Genomic DNA, 19,800 nt, shown 5'->3' with positions numbered 1-19,800 from the left:
GGGTTAAAAAAAGAAAAGCTGGGGCCGGCGCCGCGGCTCACTAGGCTAATCCTCCGCCTTGCGGCGCCGGCACACCGGGTTCTAGTCCCGGTCGGGGCACCGATCCTGTCCCGGTTGCCCCTCTTCCAGGCCAGCTCTCTGCTGTGGCTAGGGAGTGCAGTGGAGGATGGCCCAAGTAGTTGGGCCCTGCACCCCATGGGAGACCAGGAGAAGCACCTGGCTCCTGCCATCGGAACAGCGCGGTGCGCAGGCCGCAGCGCGCTACCGCGGCGGCCATTGGAGGGTGAACCAATGGCAAAAGGAAGACCTTTCTCTCTGTCTCTCTCTCTCACTATCCACTCTGCCTGTCAAAAAAAAAAAAAAAAAAAAAAGAAAAGAAAAGAAAAGAAAAGCTGAGTGAGAATGTCAATGGTTAGGTATGATGAAAATGGCTTTAGCTAATCAATAAAGTAAGAAAACGCCTACGTAGCTTTTAAAAATTAAAATTAGTCTCTTGACAACACTGTAAGGGGAGTGGGCATTGTGGTGCAGTGGGTTAAGCTGCCATGTGCGATGCCCACATTCCGTATTGGAGTGCAGGTTTGAGTCTTGGCTATTCTGCTTCCCACCCAGCTCCTGCTAATGCCTCCTGCGAAGCAGCAGGTGATGGCTCAAGTGTGTGGGCCTTTGCCACCCATGTGGGAGACCTGGATGGGAGTTCTGGGCTCCTGGGTGTGGTCTGGTTCAGCCCTGGCTGTTGTGGGAACAGTATCTGGGGAACGAGCCGGCAGATGGAAGATCTATCTCTGCCTTTCAAATAGATGAAAATAATAAACATTTAAAAATATATTTTGATTATCATTAATATATATAATCAACTAAGATTTAGAAGTGGAAACAATACCTTAGCCCTCTGCTTAATGGCCAACAGGAAAATAGAACAAAGTATGTTGTTCTGTATCCTGAAGGAAGAGCTAGTGAATTAGCACAAAACTATACCACAATCAGGAGGCTGGTCTTTTGGTTGATACTCTGGTTCTCTGAACTCTAAGAAGAATGCCTTTTTAAAAATTTGGAAACTCACTAAGCCTATCATATGATTTTTCTACTTATTAATTTTACTGTACAGGAAACATCTGATTTTGCTCTCACAAATGAAGATCTTTTTTTCCTTCATTCTTACAGTCAATGTTGCAGACAGCTGTAATGTTGAATACATAATAACTGGGAACACTCAAGTTTGCTTATTTTTCTTTTGTGTCACATAAACCATCATAGTCAGGTTTTCTAAATGGATCAAAGAACAGTTTAGTGAAAGGCATAAGACACACATAGTGAAAAGGAGTTACTTTTAAACTCCTGGAAACTCAGCTCACAAAGTAACATAGCTTTGCAGTGTTAAGATTGGTTTAGAATTCTGGTTTTTTTTTATTCATGTGCCCTCTTCAAGTGTTCCAGGGCAGGGAATGGGAAGGGAGCATTCGCGATCATTTCAGCCAGTACTTTATAAGAAGCGGGAAAAGGAACATACTTATCAGCATCAAGAAAAATGCCAAACATAACGGTAAAATTTTGATGGATTTGGGTTTTAGATACACAATAAAGGAATGAATTTTTACTTTCCAGTATTCCAGATGATACAAGATGTGGCTTTAGAAGTACGTGTCATACAAGATTAAAATTAAGGAAAATCCTGGTGAAAGGAAAATGAAGTTTCAACTGAACTGTTTATAAAACTCTGTCCTTTGGTTCTGTTTTAGTGCTAAAAGCATTGCCAGCAAAGTTAGCTTTGAGCTTTCTGGCAGCCAATGGAAAACATGGGAACAGGTATAACTGATGATTCAGAATGTCTTTAAAATGAAAACAAATTACTTGGCCTTGGAGAAACACATGTTTTCTCGCTACTGACACGTGAGGAAATTTCAGGAACTTCATAACAGGGATCCTATGTAATGAATAGGTCCTCCAAAGGCCACAGAAGGAAGGTTGTTCTTGTGACTGCAGCCAGGCATCTAGAACAGGGCCTGGCACGCTGCAGGCACTGATACTGACTGAACGAATGTAAGCGTGATACTACAGCACATTCAGTCTGAGCAATTACGTAAGGAGCCAAAACACTGGGTTCAGGAATTTGGCTCCCTGGTCACCTGGCTTGGTCCAAGCATAACATTTAGAGTATCTAGAGTAACAGACCATTAATCTCTCAAGCAATGAATATTGCTTCTTCCAAAACAAACTACAACATTGTACCGTGATGATTTTGAAAATGTGCTGCGAGTAGACAGGAGGCACTATTGAGTCATGGCTAAGAGCAAGTTCATACTATGTTCATCAGGAGGCGTTAACTTTTAGAGAGAAGGCAGTATTGACAGGGATTCAGCCTTGATTTACCATGTAGTTTTTAAAAAGACCGGATAACATCCTCATTTTGCACAACTGAAAGGATAGAACAAGAAAAAAAGGCACAGAATAAACCTGGTGACTGGAAAAACATCAACACATACAAGAAACTGGAGCCTCACCGGGTGAAGCTGCCCCACAACCTAGTGCATGAACGCTTCGGAGAATCCACAGGGAAAGCGAGGATTCTTCATCATGCTTACAGAGCTTATTCATACATAACATTTTGAGAGATGGCTTAGAAATCCCAGGCACTAAGGTCTTGAGACTAGGAACACATTTTTTCCCATCATCATGAAGTCTCTGAGCATGCGGGGCCAGGGAGGAGACATTTACTCAGTTACCTGCAGACTTACGTTACCCACGGGTAGTGTTAAGTATGTTCTAGCCAGGCAGCTGTTACCTGGGGGGGTGGGGTGGGTCATTACTTGAACTTAACTTGGGCAAACTGTTTAGAAATACTAATAAGCAATTTTACAAACCAGGAAAAAAACCAAGCCAAAGTAGACCCTATAGAATGTTAGACAGATGTCAGCTGACTGATGCTTACCTCTCGGGAGGTGGATGATGTCATTTTCACCTGGTGTGGGCCACATGGGAACTTCAAGGTCAATCTCTCCATGATGATTTGTCTTCTCAATAGGTATATTGGTTGGTTCTGGGACATACATTTCTAAAAGAAAGAACAGTTTTTCCTAAGAGATGACGGAGAAGCTGCCTTACTGTTGGCTTGTGTTTTCCCAATCCAAATGGAATAGTCAATACAGACATGAAAGACCTAGCTTCTGCAAACACATCATTAATGTTAGAGTCACTGGTTTTCTAATAGTGGAAAAAATGTTTTATAACATTTAAATAAATAATTTTCTACCAGGGTCTAAAACCACACTTTTTCATGTCAAATGGTGCCTCTACAGTATAAGCTGACTGCGGACTGGTACAATTGGAATGTCTCTTACTTCCCACCAAATACTGCACTCGAGTAACTGTTGTTCTCTAATCTCTGAATGTGAAATCCTTTATAAAAATGTGTCATCAGAGTTTGAGAAATGGCATCATTACAGCATCGTTCATTCTTTGTGCATTTTTTGGCCATTTCCCCTCCACGCTTCTCTTCCCATGTGGGAATGGATGTAGGTCAACCTCATGAGTGAGGCCAGAATCAAGTCTCAGGTGTTCGTTATGTTACCACTGGAACCACGTGGATGGGATCTGAGTTTCAGCAAATACCCTGACACTGTCTAATTTGATCATACGTGTACTTTGATCAGAAAGTTACTACATGAAACTAAACTATCCGAGAAGAATGTTCTTTATACCAAATATGGTTTTTTTTTTTTCCCCCGGAAGGCCAGTTCTAATAGGGACCAGAGCTTTTATCAGTTCCTTAAATATATTTTCATTTTATACTTCATCTGACAACTAGCCCATTATTTTACAGCAAAGAAATTATTCTTAAGAAGCTCCATTTTTAAGATGTGACAACATACTTCCTCTTGGATATGTCCTGCCATAGTATTAGCTGATTTTGTTTTTTTAATTAGCTGACTTTTAATAAAGAGGCTACTCAACATTTATCATCTTAAAAATGCTCACTACAGCCTGAGACCAAAATAAAATACGTCAAATATAAGGTAAAGTAGGATTAACCGTACTCTGTGATTGCAGCCATCATTTTCTGTGCCAAGTTTACCAGGTTTTCAAGAAGTGCGTTCAAGATGAATTTGAGGGAAGGGGAGAGTGACAGAGACTACCTGCTAAGTTTCCGATGTGGGCTAAGTATCGTTAAGGAAATTGCTCAAGATTATGCATCTAGTAGATGACAGAGCTGGGGATTCAATGTCCTTCTGTGATTCCACGGCCCAGGTTTTTCTGCTGCCTCCAAGAATAAAGTCATTGTACCCTTGGTCTCCTAGTCTTCTCTTCATTTCTTTAGGAACTCTTATAGTTTCTAAATGGTCAATAGGTCCTGTCAACTCTGGAATTAAAAATGGAATTCACTAAAAATACTATCATTCACAGGAGCAGGGGCCTGAGAATACACCAGTGGTTTTCAATTTTGTTTCCCTCATCTCAGTCACCTGAGAAGTTTATAAACTGTGCTGATGCTCACAGGTCCTGATTCAGTACGCCTGGACCAGGTGATTTGGAGAGGCGTCTCTGTGTGTAGGGGGATGGCGTTTGACCTGCCCACTGAGAAACGCTGGCATGAGGTGCAGACTTCCCGGATGAATTTGGAAGAAGAAAATCACTGTGGCACTTACGTGCCATCTTCAGTGCCCCTTCCCTCCCTAGTTCATCCAGCCCCTGGTGTTGAGTCTTCCCATGACTACAGGAGCCACCTTGCTGCTGGCTTCTGAGGCCTCAGTGTAAAAGGCAGATGGGAGCTCTATCCCACTACGCCTGTGAATGTCAACAGCCAAGCAGCAAAAGCCTCTGCATGGCCCCGGAGCTGGGGTCAGTTCTGCCCCACCCCAGGTGTTTCCCTGGTTGTGAGCACTGGAGCAGCAGCTTTGGCGTTCTTGGGCCACATGTCTGCCAGTAGGTAGACTTCTGGTGAAACCCTGTGCAGAGACCACACAGGGTGAGCACTCTTCCGTTTACAAAGGCTGTACCTGGCCAGGGCAGGGCAAGTCAGAAGGATCCGTCTAGAGTGAAGAGCTGTGTCTTCTTCAGGGATTATATCACCATTCGCTCAACAAATGTTTCTTGAGCACTTGCCACGTGACAGGCACTGGGCTAAGTTCCGGGGATACAGCTGTGAGCGAGGCCAATGCTAGCCCTTGTGTTCCTGAAGGTTTTTTCTCCCCAGCCTGCAGCACTGAGCTTTAAAACCACCCCACCTCCTTCTCCATCACAGACTAGTCACAGCTCCAGTTCACAGTCCAAGGGGAGAGAGTCATTTCCCTTTCCTTTGAATGTAAGAGGGAAGCTGCCTTTGAGCAGTTTTGCCAAAAAGAATAAATCTTTCAGCAAAACACGTCTTCAGGGAAACAAACAGAAGTGGAGTTTCAATGCCTAGACTCTGGCCTTCCATGGCCAAAACTAAACCCAGCCCCAGACTCTGAAATACAAGCCCTGGCAAACAGCTGCTGGCACTGCAGACACCAAGCCAGGATAATGGCACAAAACTAGACCCCACCCGGCCACTAAGACCATGGGCACACTGTCGCAGTTTAGAATCACTCCTGTGGCCATATTTGATAGGAACTTTAGAGGAACTCACAAAAGAATTTATTAGGGATATGTTTTACCTTTGCAGGCAGCCAGGCAGTTGTAAGAGTCACTTTCCTTAAAATGTCCCTTTCTGGAACATGGGCAGAGTACAAGGAACTCACAACTGAGGACACCACTTTTCTGGGAAATGGAACGAGGAGTCTCATGTTTGCTAACTTGCCCTGGCAATGGTAATGTACTTGACCTTTCTGTGCCTCACTTCTTCCAATCCCCAACCACCTAAGTGGCTTGTACAGGCTTTGTACCTGTGTGCAGAGAGGGCAGGGGCGCACCTGCATGGGAGCAGAGGCGGCTACTCAATGTCAGCTGCGTGGTCTACCAGATGCGTCAGGGTTTCTGTTTGCTGCAGAGACGAGACACAGCTCCCACTGCAATCACTTATCCATCCTTCCAGCTCTTCTTGGAGGTGGAATGTGCTATCCGCAGATAAGCAACGGAAGCCTGAACAGTGAGTGAAGAGCCTTGACCAAGATCACACAATGAGCCGACGAGATACTGGGACAGGAATTCGGCTTTCTAACAGCCAACTCTTGGTTAAATCCTCGTACGAGGTGGCAAAAGCTTGACTGACTCCGAAATTTGTTTAGATATAAATGGAGAAGTGCTTCATCAGATGCAGAAAGGAGACTTAGTCAACAGAAGCTAAGTTTCAACTCAACAATAAATCCTGAGAAGTCACTAGAAAAGTCTCTGGTGATGAACAGAGAAACCAGCAGTACCTTCACTCTCATTAAGCTCACAAACTACACAGAAGGAATATTTACCACTGTTCCTACCACCACTACTGGAGTTTGGGTCCTTACAGTCATAGCCTTGGGACATCTGCAAGGTGCCTTTCAGGTGCCCTCACCCATGATATCTTAGTCCCTCCTGAACCCCAGTTAGTCTCCCCAAAACACCCTTGTGATGTCATTCATCTCTAAAATGAGCATCCCAATGGCCTATAAAGGACAAAGCTTCCACTCTTCATTTGATAATTAAGGTCCTTTTCTGCCTTTGCCCTGGAGAAGTCACTACCCCAGGGCACTAACCTTCACCTTTTCCTTCTTAGGGTCTTTGGTTAGATCATCCTCTTCTCCCCAAAGAAGAGAACCCACCTGTCCTCCAAGGTCTAGCTCAAATCCTTCAAGGCTACTACATGTCACAGTAAAATCTTATTTATAAACTGCCACTCATGGTCTGTATCAGAGTTGCATAACCTTTGTCTCCAATTCACCTCTCCCGGTCTCTTTTGAAATACCGAAACTGCTCTTGTCAGATAACAGCAACCGTTTGCTCCAGCTTTTAGAGACTGGGCAGACAAGGAAGGGCCAGCCAAGGAAAGGTGGGGGGAGCACCAGGCACACAGGAGGAAACCGAGGGAGCTGGGAACCCAGAAGCCAAGTGCAGCAAGGGTTTCAGGTAGCAAGGGGTGAACTGCTGACTCAAGTGCTGCTGTTAGCAGCCGGTGGAGAAGTGAGAACTGCCTGTTGTGCACTTAGCACCGTCCTTCCTAGGGGATAAATGGACAATTCTTCGAAATGCTTAATCGGGGCTAGCGTGCACAACATCGGAACAAAAGGCCATTGTGTGCAGAGCTTTGAACTCTGGGTTTAACTGACTGCTCCATGTTACACTTGCACAGCACAGATGCGTTTCTAAAGTGGCATGAATCCCAGTTCACTGAACTGAACAGCACAGGATTCTCTAATGCTGCCAGGACGTGAGCACCAAGGTTCCTCACCACTCAGGGTCTGGTGTGAGACTTCACTCTGTACGGCCTGGCAAGTCTGCATTTAGGGGACTAGATGGTGAACATGGCCCACAGGCTGTCATGCTGTGGGCTCAGATCCTGCATTTCTGGCACTAGGGGCTAAAGATGCTGTTGTGGCAGGAGCCACAGACATGGGAACTAGGAGAAGGCCTCAGGGAGGTTCTTGACAGCTGTGGGATCTTAGGTTTGAAATGAAGAGACTGAAGGACGCCACTGTCACCAGGACGGGGCTGTGGGCTTCCCAACAGCCAGCTGGGGGAGTGCTCTGGGGCTGTGTTCATTGCAGGCACAGTTGAAAAGTTCTGCTGAGGGCTGCGTGTAGAGGTAAGGGCTGGAATTGGTGAACTGAAGGAATGATGAATCCCAGCTGTATTCTGTAAATGCACGCCTCTATCTGGGGTTGTAGCAGATCTTAAGCATATTCCCTACTGCATCTAATCTTGACTTTTTTTCCCTCCACTCAGCTGGTTCAATATGGCATTAAAACGGGGCAAGTATCTTTAGTAATTCAGTCACACCTACAAGGCCATACTGCCACTGAAAAGTTTAGAGACTGAGAATCTCAAGAACCAGAGTAATTCTAGCATGGAGCCAAAACTGGGCCTTCACCTGGATGGTTGTAGCTTTGCAAGTTACCCTGGATCTCTGGGCTGGGCAGGGCAGGGCAGGTGTTGGAGGAGAATGTCAACAGGGCTGATACATTACTAGGAACCATGTGATGTGTGGACAAGTTCTAGGTCTGCTCAGTTTCATCTGAAGTCAGTATGACAGTTTGACAAATGGAAGGACAGTGGCTTAGATACCTGGACACATTGGGCAGCAACTTCCTTCCACGTTGATGGGCTCGACACAGGGCAGAGGGGGGCAGCTGACGGTCGAGCAGAGGGTCTGGCCCTGCAGGCAGTAGCAGTGAGTGCAGCTGTCAATGTCCCACCGCTCCTCATCGGCGTAGGCCTTCCCACTGAAGTGGCACACCGCCTTCTTAGGAACTGTGTCTTCTAGTGGAAAGAACAGCACAGGGTGGAGTTGCTCGTCGTGACAGAGCACAATGCCTAATTAGACTTGAGAAATCAAGGGGCATCGCTTGGTACAATCACAGTATGCTTAAAACTTTCCAGAGTTTGGTGAAGCTTTGGTTTCCCCAGTCCCTGTGGCCATTTTCCTAGGAGGACCTTCTGAACTCTCATCGCGTGGCCTGAACCTGATCAAAGGCCACTGAGGCTAACACAGGGTGGTGACAGTACCCACCAGCTGAGAACCATACCCCTAGGGAAATGCCATTAGATTGTCATCTAGAAAGAGAGACAGATGAAAGGTCCAGCTGAGTGTATTTACAGAGTTAAGAAATCCCTACTTACACTTAATCTTTTTTGGGTCAATGATAAGTGTATAGGGGGAATAGTAAGGAATGACAATAGCAGTGCCATGCCAAACTTAGAGGTTTCCTCTGCCAACCTAGAGAGGAAATTAGCACCCAGACACCCGCTTCTTTTATTTCTCATTGATGATGCATGGGTTTCTCTGTAACCAACAATGATATTTCCACTATAGGAGCAACCCCAGGGTGGTGTGGTACAGCAGGTTAATCCAGTGCCTGTGAACCTGGCATCCCACATGGGTGCTGGTTCAAATCTTGGCTGCTCCAGTTCTGCTAATGTGCCTAGGAAAGCAATGGAAGATGGCCCAAGTGCTTGGGCCCCTGCCTCCCATGTGGGGACCTGAAAGTTGTTCTAGGTTCCTGGCTTTGGCCTGGCCCAGCTCTGGTTATTGTGGCCATTGGGGAGTGAACCAGTAGATGGAAGTCTCTTTCTCCGTCTCTCCTTCTCCCTCTGCAACTGTGCCTTTCTTATAAATAAATATATCTTTAAGAAAGCCTCACTTCTTTTTTTCCCCCAAGCAAACTATGGTTTTCGAGAACAAAGGTATTTTAACAAAGTCTTTTTCTGTGCAGTATACAACTTAAACATTGTTTTTTCTATTCTACTTTGCCATCCTCCTTTCCTACTTCTCTAACCTTTTTCTTGAAAGCTCCTTTGTCTTATTAACTAGTGATTAGTGATTACACGTCATAGCCAGTCCTCTCCCTCTAGAGCTCAAAAATGGGGGCCCAGTGTAAGGCCCAAGTGAACAAACATGGGGGCTACGGGATACCAGACACTTCTCCACCACTGGATTGACCAGTAACTGGATGACTCTTCTAATGGGGGCAATTTGATGCCCAGGTACTAAAGGTAGCTCCACTCGCCACTGGCCACTAAAATAGATAAAAAACTATACAGGAATTGGGGAGGCAAGTTCCTTAAGAAAGCAGTAATCTCTACCTAGGGCTCAGGGGTCTTCCGTAGAAGGCATCTAGGAAGCTCTGTAGGGATAATGCTCATTGAGAAGACACAAAGGACAGAACCCAGCACCTCTGAGAGCACCAGGAGCTGTGTTCTCAGAGCAGCTCCAGCCCTGCAGGCCAGTGCTCCAAGGCAGCTGGCAGTGGCTCTATGTGAAACTCCGCACAAAGCTTCAGACTAGGCTTCTCCAGAGGAGGGTCACAGATGGAAACTCTTGCACATCTGCCTTCGGTCTGCATTTCTTATCAATTATTCAAGCATGAGTGCCTTTTAAAATGGCACTGATATTCTATGAATGAACTATTTTTTTCTTAGATAAAAGTCCCAATCCATGGGAGAATGAGATAAGCAAACACAGAAATCCTGCAGATCGAGTGTTAAGTTGCATAATCTCTATTTATCCACATTTTTCTATTGTTTTCCTCACTGCTGCTTAAGGTTTAGTAAGTGACACTGAATAATCACGGGAGGTTCTAGCTGTAACCTGAAATCCCTTTTCAAGATCTAAACACATACTCCACTGCATCTGCAAATCTCTATAGAAAGTTTCTGGTATATTGACGACTGGACTTTCAAACTAAACCCATGATGGGAGTTCTTGCTAATATGGAGTCCTCAAAGGAGGTAATTTCATTAAGATATCCAAAATGCACATGTGTCAAACTGAGTCATCCAATGATCCCAACTCAAGTAATACTCTGACCTCCAGCCAACATTTCATTGAGTGCACCAATCCAATCCAGTCTATTACATATATAAATTGTATGAAAGAAAGCATTTTCTCAGAAGGCAATATTACTGATTATATTTTATATAAACTTTATAGTAGTTCATATGATGGATCAATTTCACTGAAAACAATCTAAGTAATTGTATTACTGTGCAGGAAAATTAAAAAAGAGGAGGTTAAACTCCATGCCTTATAGAATCCATCTCTTTCTCCTGCACCTTTCTTTCATGGCATCTTTGCCAGTCCCTTCTCAGAGAAGTGGAGGAAGGGAATGAGGTACAAGCACAGAAAGGGAGAGGATTCTGTACAAAGAGGTTTGACTCAAGGTCAAGCATTGACTTGTATTTTCTTAAGAGGTGGGCAAAGACACTCATTTCATCTTAAGATAATGAACTAATCCTCTAATATTTATGATGTAAAAATTATATCTAAAAATTAGGTCAATGTTAAAAATGGTAATTATGCGTTAGACATTATAAGAGCACTCATTGATTCTGTAATCCTTAATGATAAAAAAGAGAAAAAAATGATCATTTTGACTCAGAGGACTGCACAGAAGTGGTAAAGAAACATGTGGGGCCTGGATCTCTTTGCCAAAAACCCTATACTGTCACTAGTGTTACCATAAGCCAGATGTGGAGCTGGACAACATGGGGGGGCAAAAGAGCCAACTGCTGTGGACCTGGGAAGGCTTCACTCAGGATTTGATGTTTGAGTTTTCTCTCGAGGGATGGGCAGGAGAACAGGAAGCTGGAGGGAGGGTATTCCATGCGGAAGGTGATGTATCCAAAAGTTGGCCATGCTGGAAGGATGGGGGGAAGTGTCAGGTGTGTGCAGTGTGTGTGTGTGTGTGGCATGGTTGGAGATGAGGCTAGGATCAGATTTTAGAAGGCTCTCAATACGAATGGGGAAATTTAGATCCTTTTCTACAGAGGAGAGGAGGGGCCTTGTTAGCTTCGCTTTTCAGAAGAAAACTCTGGAATAGAGAACTCTGGAATCTTGAAGTGCAAATGGGATACATGGGAACACTGTCTGGCATGGGTGGGGAGGAAGAGGGATGCATGAAGGATGACCCTGCTTCTTGCACAGGGGGATAGGCAGAGGTAATGCTACTGGATAACACGCTTCCCTGCTTCAAGAAATAAACAGTTGGTGGCCTTGTCAAATTACTTCAGACATTCCAGTGAACCACAGCCAGAATGGGTGACGATCAAACTCAGCCTCTCCGGGTCAACAAGGCCATGAAGCCATCTTTAGGGTAAAACATCACCAAGGTAAAAGAAGAGACATTTCATTCAGTCACTGGACACTTTAAGAAGGAAAACATGAGCAATGAGGGTGTGGGATAACAGGCAACAATGGCAGTACTACTCATGTTTCTTTAAAAAGTTTATACTCCCTTCATTCAAGAATTCTACTACTAGTAATCTCCCCCAAGGAAATAATCAGAAAAGGTCCAAGTTGTTTACGTGGATGCTCACCACACTATCATTTATGATCGCAAGAACTTAGGGGGGAAATCTATGACAATAAGGCAGTATTTGAATGACTCCTGTTCTAATCATATGAAAGAATACAGTGTAGCTATTAAAATGCATCCTGGGGAGTGTGTTTTGTGGCACACTGGGTTAAGCCACCAATTGGGATGCCCATATCCCACACTGGAGTTATAGTCCCAGCTATTCCACTTCCTATCCAGCTTTGGGTGGCAGCAGATGACGGCTCAAATACTTGAGTCCCTGTCACTCAAGTGGGAGACAAAGATGGGGTTTCATGCTCCCGACCCTGACCTTGCCCAGTCCCATCTGTTGTGGGCATTTGGGTAGTTAACCAGTGGATGGAAGAACTCCTTCTCTCTCTTTCAAATAAATTAATAAACATTAAAATGCATCATGGGTAGCTTAAGCTCAACCATATAAAGAAAAAACTAAAAACTGTCTAGAAAGAAAGGAAAATGTTAACAATGATTGTTAGGATCAAGGGTAGATTTTTATTTTTATAGATTTTTTACAATGAATCTTAGTATTCTTGCTATTGAACCAAAAATATATAAAATGGAAATCTCTAACATGCAGCTGCACACACATGTGTTACATGCATGTTCAAGTGCATATACACACAGGTACATGAATACTGAAAGGATGCAGGACCTGGAATGCAGTGTGGTACTTTCCAAATGATGCCAACACACTTAGAAGAATTTTAGTTGACTGCAAGGAAACAAAACCACAAGCAATGCTGAATGCTAAATCATGAATTACAATATAACCTCACATTTATGTTTCATTCAGTAACTGTATGAGATCATTGTCTAAAAGAATATTTATCAAACACTTTAAGAGAAAGAACAACTAATCTGGATGCCTGGGAAGGATGCACTGAACCAAGAACTCCTGACTACCTGTTGGATAAAACTGAAGTTTCTTATACAGAGCTCAAGAAGTTCAACCACAACAAAACAAACAATCCAGTTAAGAAATGGGTAAAGGACTTGAGTGGGCAAAGCACTTGAACAGGCATTTTTCAAGAGAGGAAACTCAAATGGCCAACAGACACTTGAAAAAATGCTCACAATCACTAGCTATCAGGGAAATGCAAATTAAAATCACAATGAAGTTTCACCTCACCTGAGTTAGAATGGCTCTCATACAGAAATCAACACACAACAAATGCTGGCGAGGATGTGGGGGAAAAGGTACCCTAATCCACTATTGGTGGGAATGTAAACTGGTCCAGCCACTGTGGGAGATAGAATGGAGATACTCCAGAAATCTGAATATAGACCTACCAAACAATTGAGTCATCCAATGGGAATCCAAACCAAAAGAAATCAGCATATGAGTTTTCTGTACCTCCATGTTTATAGCAGCTCAATTTTCAATAGTTAAGATATAAAATCAACCCAGAAGTCCATCAACTGATTACTGGATAAAGAAAGTATGGAATATATACACTATGGAGTACTACTCAGATGTAAAAAAAAAAAAAAAAAAAAAGAATTCTTGTCTTTTGTAGCAAAGTGGATGCAACTGCAAACTCGAAAAGACATATATCAAATGTTTTCCCTGATCTGGGATAACTAATAGAGTACCTAAAATGTTATGTATTGGAGTGAAATGGACATTTTTAGAGTAGCAATTGTTTACAGCCTCTCTACTGCTGAGGAACAGTGTTTTTTTCCTTCATACTATTTGTTGAACTCTTTACTTAGTGTAGCACTAACTTTATGAGTATAAAGTAAACTGAAAATAGATCTTTGGGAAAACTGAGTGTGGGAATAGAGAAGGAGGAGCAAGGTGGGAGTGTGGGCAGGAGGGAGGGTGGATGAGAAGTATCACTATGTTCCTAAATGAAATACATGAAACTTGTATACCTGAAATACAATTTTAAAAATAGAAACTGGACACTCTACAGAAAGAACCTTAGTGCAGCTGCCCAGAGGTAGAGTCATGGAGTGCCGGGAGCTCCTGCAGCTAGAGTAAAGTCATTTGCTGTGGGAGAGGAGAGGGTCACCTACCATGGCCCTGGTTACCAGGCACTTTACCAATTTCTGCTTCACTTAAGCTCTACTCGTCACTGATTACCTCAGAAGCACTTCACCTTCAACTTCAGCTCATTTACAACTAACTTACTTTAGATTTAAGATCAAGAAGTTATCTTATTAAGCTTAAAAAACTAGGGGTGCTGGCCGGGTAGAGCATAGAGACCAATGCCAATCAGATGCCAGGTAACAGCACAGGTAGAACCCTCTTTGTGTTGTCTCAACAAATGTGCCTGGGGCTCTCTGCTTCTGGCCATTGAACATTTCCAAGAGCTGGCTCCAATCTCCCACTCAAGGTGAGCCACATTAGTAGTGGATGCAAGTAGGGGACTCCAGCAGGGACTCTAAATGCACCAGTCACTAATCCTCAATGAGATGGCAATAGAGACGTGCCCCCCACCGCTGCTTGCGGGTGGTGGTTTACTCTGAGGTCGCCACGTTCAGCCAGTTTGAATCTCTACCAATACGCTTAACAATTTTCTTTCTTCAAACATGCTTCAGAAACAAAGCCACATTTCATCCTAACACATGGGTTGATAACTTTTCTACCGAATTTTTCTATATGATATAAATGGAAGAATCTTGTTTTTTTGGAAAAGTCCTACCTATTGTACCCTATCAGGGTGGCTGCTATCTGGCACAGATCAGACTAGACTGGATTTTAGGTAATGGGGTTTTAGAAATATTTTTGCTTTTGACCAAATTCCATTTGAAAGGCCAATCAATGAGTTAAACGGAAAGGCCCAAAAGTATGAATTGAATTTTAGTTTATGGATGGGGTGGAGTCTATGAGTCCCCATTCCCTGCCTTTCCCTAGATACACTGGCTCCTTCAATGGCATGTTTGGATTAATCTGAGAAAACCCCATCAGGTAGTTTTATAAATCTTTTGAAATGAGAGACATGGAAGCCACTTTATGAAATTCGAGGTTCTAGATAATAAACTAAAGAAGCCCTTGTAGTCTTTTAGAAGGAAACAGCATATTCTCTTTGACAGTATACATAACAAGATTTTAAGCCCTCAGAGTTAAAGAGGGATATAGAAATAGAGCCCAGGAAGAGCCAGCTAAAAATAATCTGAGCAGTTTGTATTTGCCTACTCAGTGAGTTTACCACTTAATTCTGACCACTGTATTTACCACTCCGCTTAGTTTGCTTATACTGGGAATATTAACTTTTGTTCTTCAATACCTAATAATAACCATTACTTTCATTTACTGAATGCCAACTGTGTATCCAGCCCTATGCTCAGCATTTTATATTGATTCTATTTGACCTCCATAGCTCCATGGGACAGAGTTTTGTTTCAATTCCATTAGCACAGGGAGATTAAGTCACTTGCCCACAGTTCATATCTAGGAAGCGACAGGTCAGTGTGGAAACGACAGTGAGTCTGACTCCACGGTCCCCAAGAACCTTCTGCCTAACCTGCATAAAGCCAGCCGACAACAGGTGAGAAGGTCATTTTCTGCACAGGCGTCAGTACTACAAAGGCAACGGTAGCTCCTGCTCGCCGACTTGGGCGTATGAGAAATTTTTCTTTCAACTGACTGCCTCAGACACCTGGAACAGCCTCATCAAGGAATGGAGCTAGGGAAGTGGTTACTGAGGACTGGGCCCTTCTTAGGACAATCTCCACTAGCACTTCTCTCCGTCTCTTTCAAGATTCCCCACCCCCGCTCTCAAGAGGAAGAGGATTAGAGAACAATGTTCCAAGGAAAATAGGTATGAGACTAATATAATAAAGGTTATTTTTAAAACAAACACATCAGGAGTTACATATCCAAGCAAATGGGATCCCTTCCTAAGCGGTCCTTGTTGAAGGCTATAAATGTATTCCAAGGGCACTGCAGCGAGTTCATTCCACTTTGGAATTTTCCTTTTGCAATGGCATCCATGGCCAACGTTTGAAACGCTCAGGGAAGACAGAGATTATGCCATGTCACACCTTGCTTTAGATCAGCTTTGGTATCTTGTTTACTCAGCTCTGGCCTCTTTTTTGTTCACTGGATTGCACTAGAGATGAATTCTGGTTTCTTTCAGAAACAAAGTCCTAGCTAATGGATGGAGATTCGCTTCTACAGCCATAACCCACACGGTGGCTCCTTCAGTGGGGCTGACTCACATGTGGGTTTTTTCTTCTTTTGTGGATTCAGATACGAACGGGAACAAGAGAATATGCAGTGTCTTTCAGCGGTGGAGGTGGGGAATTTTTGCCTCTTAAGTTTCCCTCAATTCTGACTGAAACAAAAGAGGAGGGAGGCAATGGCGAGGCCTTGCTTGAAGTGCTAACTCCTTTTGATTCTCTCAACTGTTTAAACTTCATTATCTCTCATCTTTTTCCAGATAAGAAAAGGCTTAATAAGCCTTTAAGGTTGGGCTTTGGTTTTACTCCTGAGCTGTTTTGATTATACCAGAGAGCTAGTTAGCAGCTGTGGGAAATACAGAGCTATGTTTTCTTCCACAAAGATCCAATCTGTTATCTGAGGAGTCACTGCTGTGGTGGCACAGCACTTGCTCTGACTCTGACCACGATGCAGGCCTCCCCTTAGCCCCGGAAAAGAAAGCATCTACAGATTTTCCCCTTTTCTGTCTGGGGAGGATACAAAACCCAAGGTCCACTCCAACGATGCTATTGCTGGAGTTTTCAGTTCCTGCCTAGGAGAGAACTTTCTCGGACAGATACTCCAGTTCTAAATCTGGTTCTAGTGGTAATGAAGTCAGAATCTTGGTGTGGGATTAACTTCCTGGGAGGAAGTTAGGCAGCTTATAAATTGTATCACTTCTTCCAGCTCTCCTGCATACTATTCAGAAAAGTAATTTACACTGGGATCCTGGTGGCCAAGAAGCTAAAAACAGCTCTTACTCTCAGAATAAACCCCACTGCAAAGGAATCCAACGCAGGGCTATGGTAAGGTATTTGTTTTTTCTAAACAGGGAGAGTGAGGGCTCTCTGAGGGCACTGTTTAAGCACTGGGGGCGTGGCAGTGAACAAGGCACTCACCGTCTCTGCCCAGGGTCTCACCAGACCTGTGTGTGTCCACACTACATGAGCGTGCCAGGGGGTTGTGAAAGGATGCACACATATAGGCGCTGCTGCTAACATCCTACTTCAATTTAGTTCTTTCAGTTTGAAGTCTGAGGGATGCAAAGAGAAATTTTGTGAAACCATGTCAGCAGGTGTGAAAGGTGCTATGGGTGACATGGGGTTTAGAAAAGGGAGTGGAAAAGGCAGCCAAGTCTTTCCAGTGACACAGCTGACCTGAGTTTAGGGAGAGTATTTTTAAATTCTCACTTTACACCTGTGCAATACTTTCTCTTACCCACAAAGAAAAGAAATGCCACCTATTCTTCCGTTTTACTTTCTCTTAACTGACGAGACACCTAAGTTTCTGGCCTGGGAGGTCCTTTTCATTTCTATATCACAAGGCAGGCACATGCTAGGTGAAAACTCCATCCTTGGAGAACAGAACATGTGTGGCTCCTGTTTGAAAACACAGCTTCACTTCTTCAGTTGTTTTTAACATAAAGAAGGGACTTAAAACTACATTGAAGCAAGAATCTGAATGAATAATGTATAGGTCACTAACAAATGTGCACAGATTGTAGAAGATGCTAACTGATTGTGAATATACTGGCTCACTGGGCCTCTGTGGACCAGAAAACAGTGTTAAGGTAGAAGTCAATTGAAGTCCTGCTAAGAATGGATGCAGGCAGCCCAACAATTCCCATGAGGCAGAGCTCTAAGACACAGTAATTCTGTTATTGAATCTTTACAGGTTTTTGGCTAAAAATGCAGAAAAGGTTTATGGACTTAATTAAAACCTTGCATATTTTACCTTTTGACTTTTAGCTTTTAATAAGCAAAGCATTTGATCTCAGTCCATCTTTATAAAAAGAAAAAATGGAGACAAATGTCATGTCATGTAAGCTGACTCCTATCTTTAAATGCCTTATTTTTTTTTTAAATAAATAAATGCCTTATTTTAATTGCTCTGAAAGCTGCTGGTTTGGCCACGGTTTTAAGACCTTTCATAGAGTACATTTTTGCTTTACTTTATTCCTCTCCTGGGCTGGTCAGTTAACCCTAACATGGTCAAAAGAGCCTTTCAGGTGTCCTCAGCATGCTGGAAAGAACAGGTGACTATGCAGGGGCCCAGCTAACAGAGGAATTGGAACTGTTCCTGTTTCAGCAACGGCACTTGCATCAAACTGGTACACTCGCCCGATTCCCACCGCATGCAAGGAGGGTGCAGTTTCTGAGTAACGGAGTTTCATTCTGGCACTAAGATCTGATATGAGTTGATTAAGCACTTCAGGGAGAGAGGAACCATGTCATTTCCAACTTTCAATGTGGCCTCATTTCATGGCCAGGCTCGCAATCTAAGGAGCATAAAAAGAAGTACATGGGCATTATACACATAGCTCATTTTAGAAATATATAAATGTAGTGTGAAATGCAGGCAGGAGCAATGAAAGATTAAGGTGGCCCAAACAAAAGAAGGAAAAAAAAAAGTAATTTCTCCAGGTCTGAAAACCAGTTATCTATGTCAGAGTATGACATGTTGTTAAGGAAACCTTGAGGTGGGGGCTAGCATTGTGGTATAGGAAGTCATTCTGTCCCTTGGGACACCTGGATTCCATATCAGAGTGCCTGAGATTGAGTTCCACCTGCACTTCAGACCTAGCTTCCTACTAACAGGCCTGGGTACAGATGAGGGCTCAAATGCTTTGATCCCTGTCACCCATGTGGGAGACCAGGATGGCTCTGGATTCAGCCTGGCCCAGCCTTGGTTGTTGCAGGCATTAGGGGAGTGAACAAGTAGACAGAAGACCTCTTTCTCTTTGTCTCTTCTTTCTCCCTGTCATTCTTTCAAATAATTAAATAATAAATAACAAAAATGACTTAAAGAAGACCATGAAGTAGAAAGCATTGGATTCCCAGACTGGCCAGTCTTAGCAGTGGGAGGAGATATGTCACTCTGTCTCAGTCCAGGTCCTGTTAGGAAAATACCACCAACAGCCTCCTGAGGGTCCTCATCAGATGGGTCTGCCTGTGAAGGGTTTTTGGTATGGGTACAAAAGCAGGTTTGAACTCGTGGACAAAGGTTAAGAATAGAAAAGCACATGCTGGTGGGTGTCCCTGGATATACCAGTGCCAGCCTCCTTGTGTACAGACATCTTTAAAACAAGAATGTGGGGCTGGAGTTCAGAGAAAGACCAGGGTTTTCCCACATTAACTAGAACAGCTCAAATCCGGAAAAGGAGACCAAGGTGAGAAGAGGATGCTGCTTGGGTGAGATGGAAGACAAGATGCTTCCTAGGGTGCAGAGTGAGAGCTAAACAAATGGAAATCAAACACTGTTTATTTTTGTTGTGATCACTAGACCACTTCTAAAGTTAGTACCCTGTGCTCCAACCACAATGTTTTCAAACCTGCACTTTCCAAACAATACACAGAAAAGCATTCTGCTTCCTTTAACTTTCAGCTAAATCATGTCTCTTTCATTTAGCTCTCTTTGGTGCTGTGACAACTCGAGCTTCAGCATAGAGGCCACAGTAGCTGACAACTGAAGTGCACAAGAGAGGTAGAGACCATCTCTTCTGTATGAGGGTGTGCCCTCATTATAAGTGTCACATACTCTGTTTCCAGGAACCACTGTGATTCATGTACAGTAAGTTCATGGATGTCTCAAACGGGAACAGCCTCTTAAAGTAAGCAAAGAATAATGCAGCCCATTTGGCCACTTCTGAAAATGTGCAGAGGCATGAAAGTGAGGCTTGTGGGTAAGGCACCATTGCAACACAGCTGTGTTCCA

General features: G+C 43.6%; 1 protein-coding gene across 4 annotated transcripts in view; it reads right to left on the bottom strand.

Moving 5' to 3' along the window:
* CRIM1 (cysteine rich transmembrane BMP regulator 1) overlaps positions 1–19,800 on the bottom strand; it is a 205,276-nt gene that overhangs the window by 5,094 nt on the left and 180,382 nt on the right. For 3 of the 4 annotated variants that reach the window (XM_062209253.1, XM_062209255.1, XM_062209256.1), the window contains 2 exons: positions 8,173–8,367; positions 2,930–3,052 (listed from right to left, as the gene is read on the bottom strand). In XM_062209253.1, the coding sequence (XP_062065237.1) occupies positions 2,930–3,052; positions 8,173–8,367 (318 nt within the window). The remainder of the gene's footprint in view (positions 1–2,929; positions 3,053–8,172; positions 8,368–19,800) is intronic. The other variant, XM_062209254.1, reaches the window with a different exon arrangement.

This window comes from Lepus europaeus, chromosome 13 (assembly GCF_033115175.1).
Source record: "Lepus europaeus isolate LE1 chromosome 13, mLepTim1.pri, whole genome shotgun sequence".
In the NCBI taxonomy this organism is placed as follows: Eukaryota; Metazoa; Chordata; class Mammalia; order Lagomorpha; family Leporidae; genus Lepus; species Lepus europaeus.
This window is presented reverse-complemented; position numbering and strand designations above follow the sequence as displayed.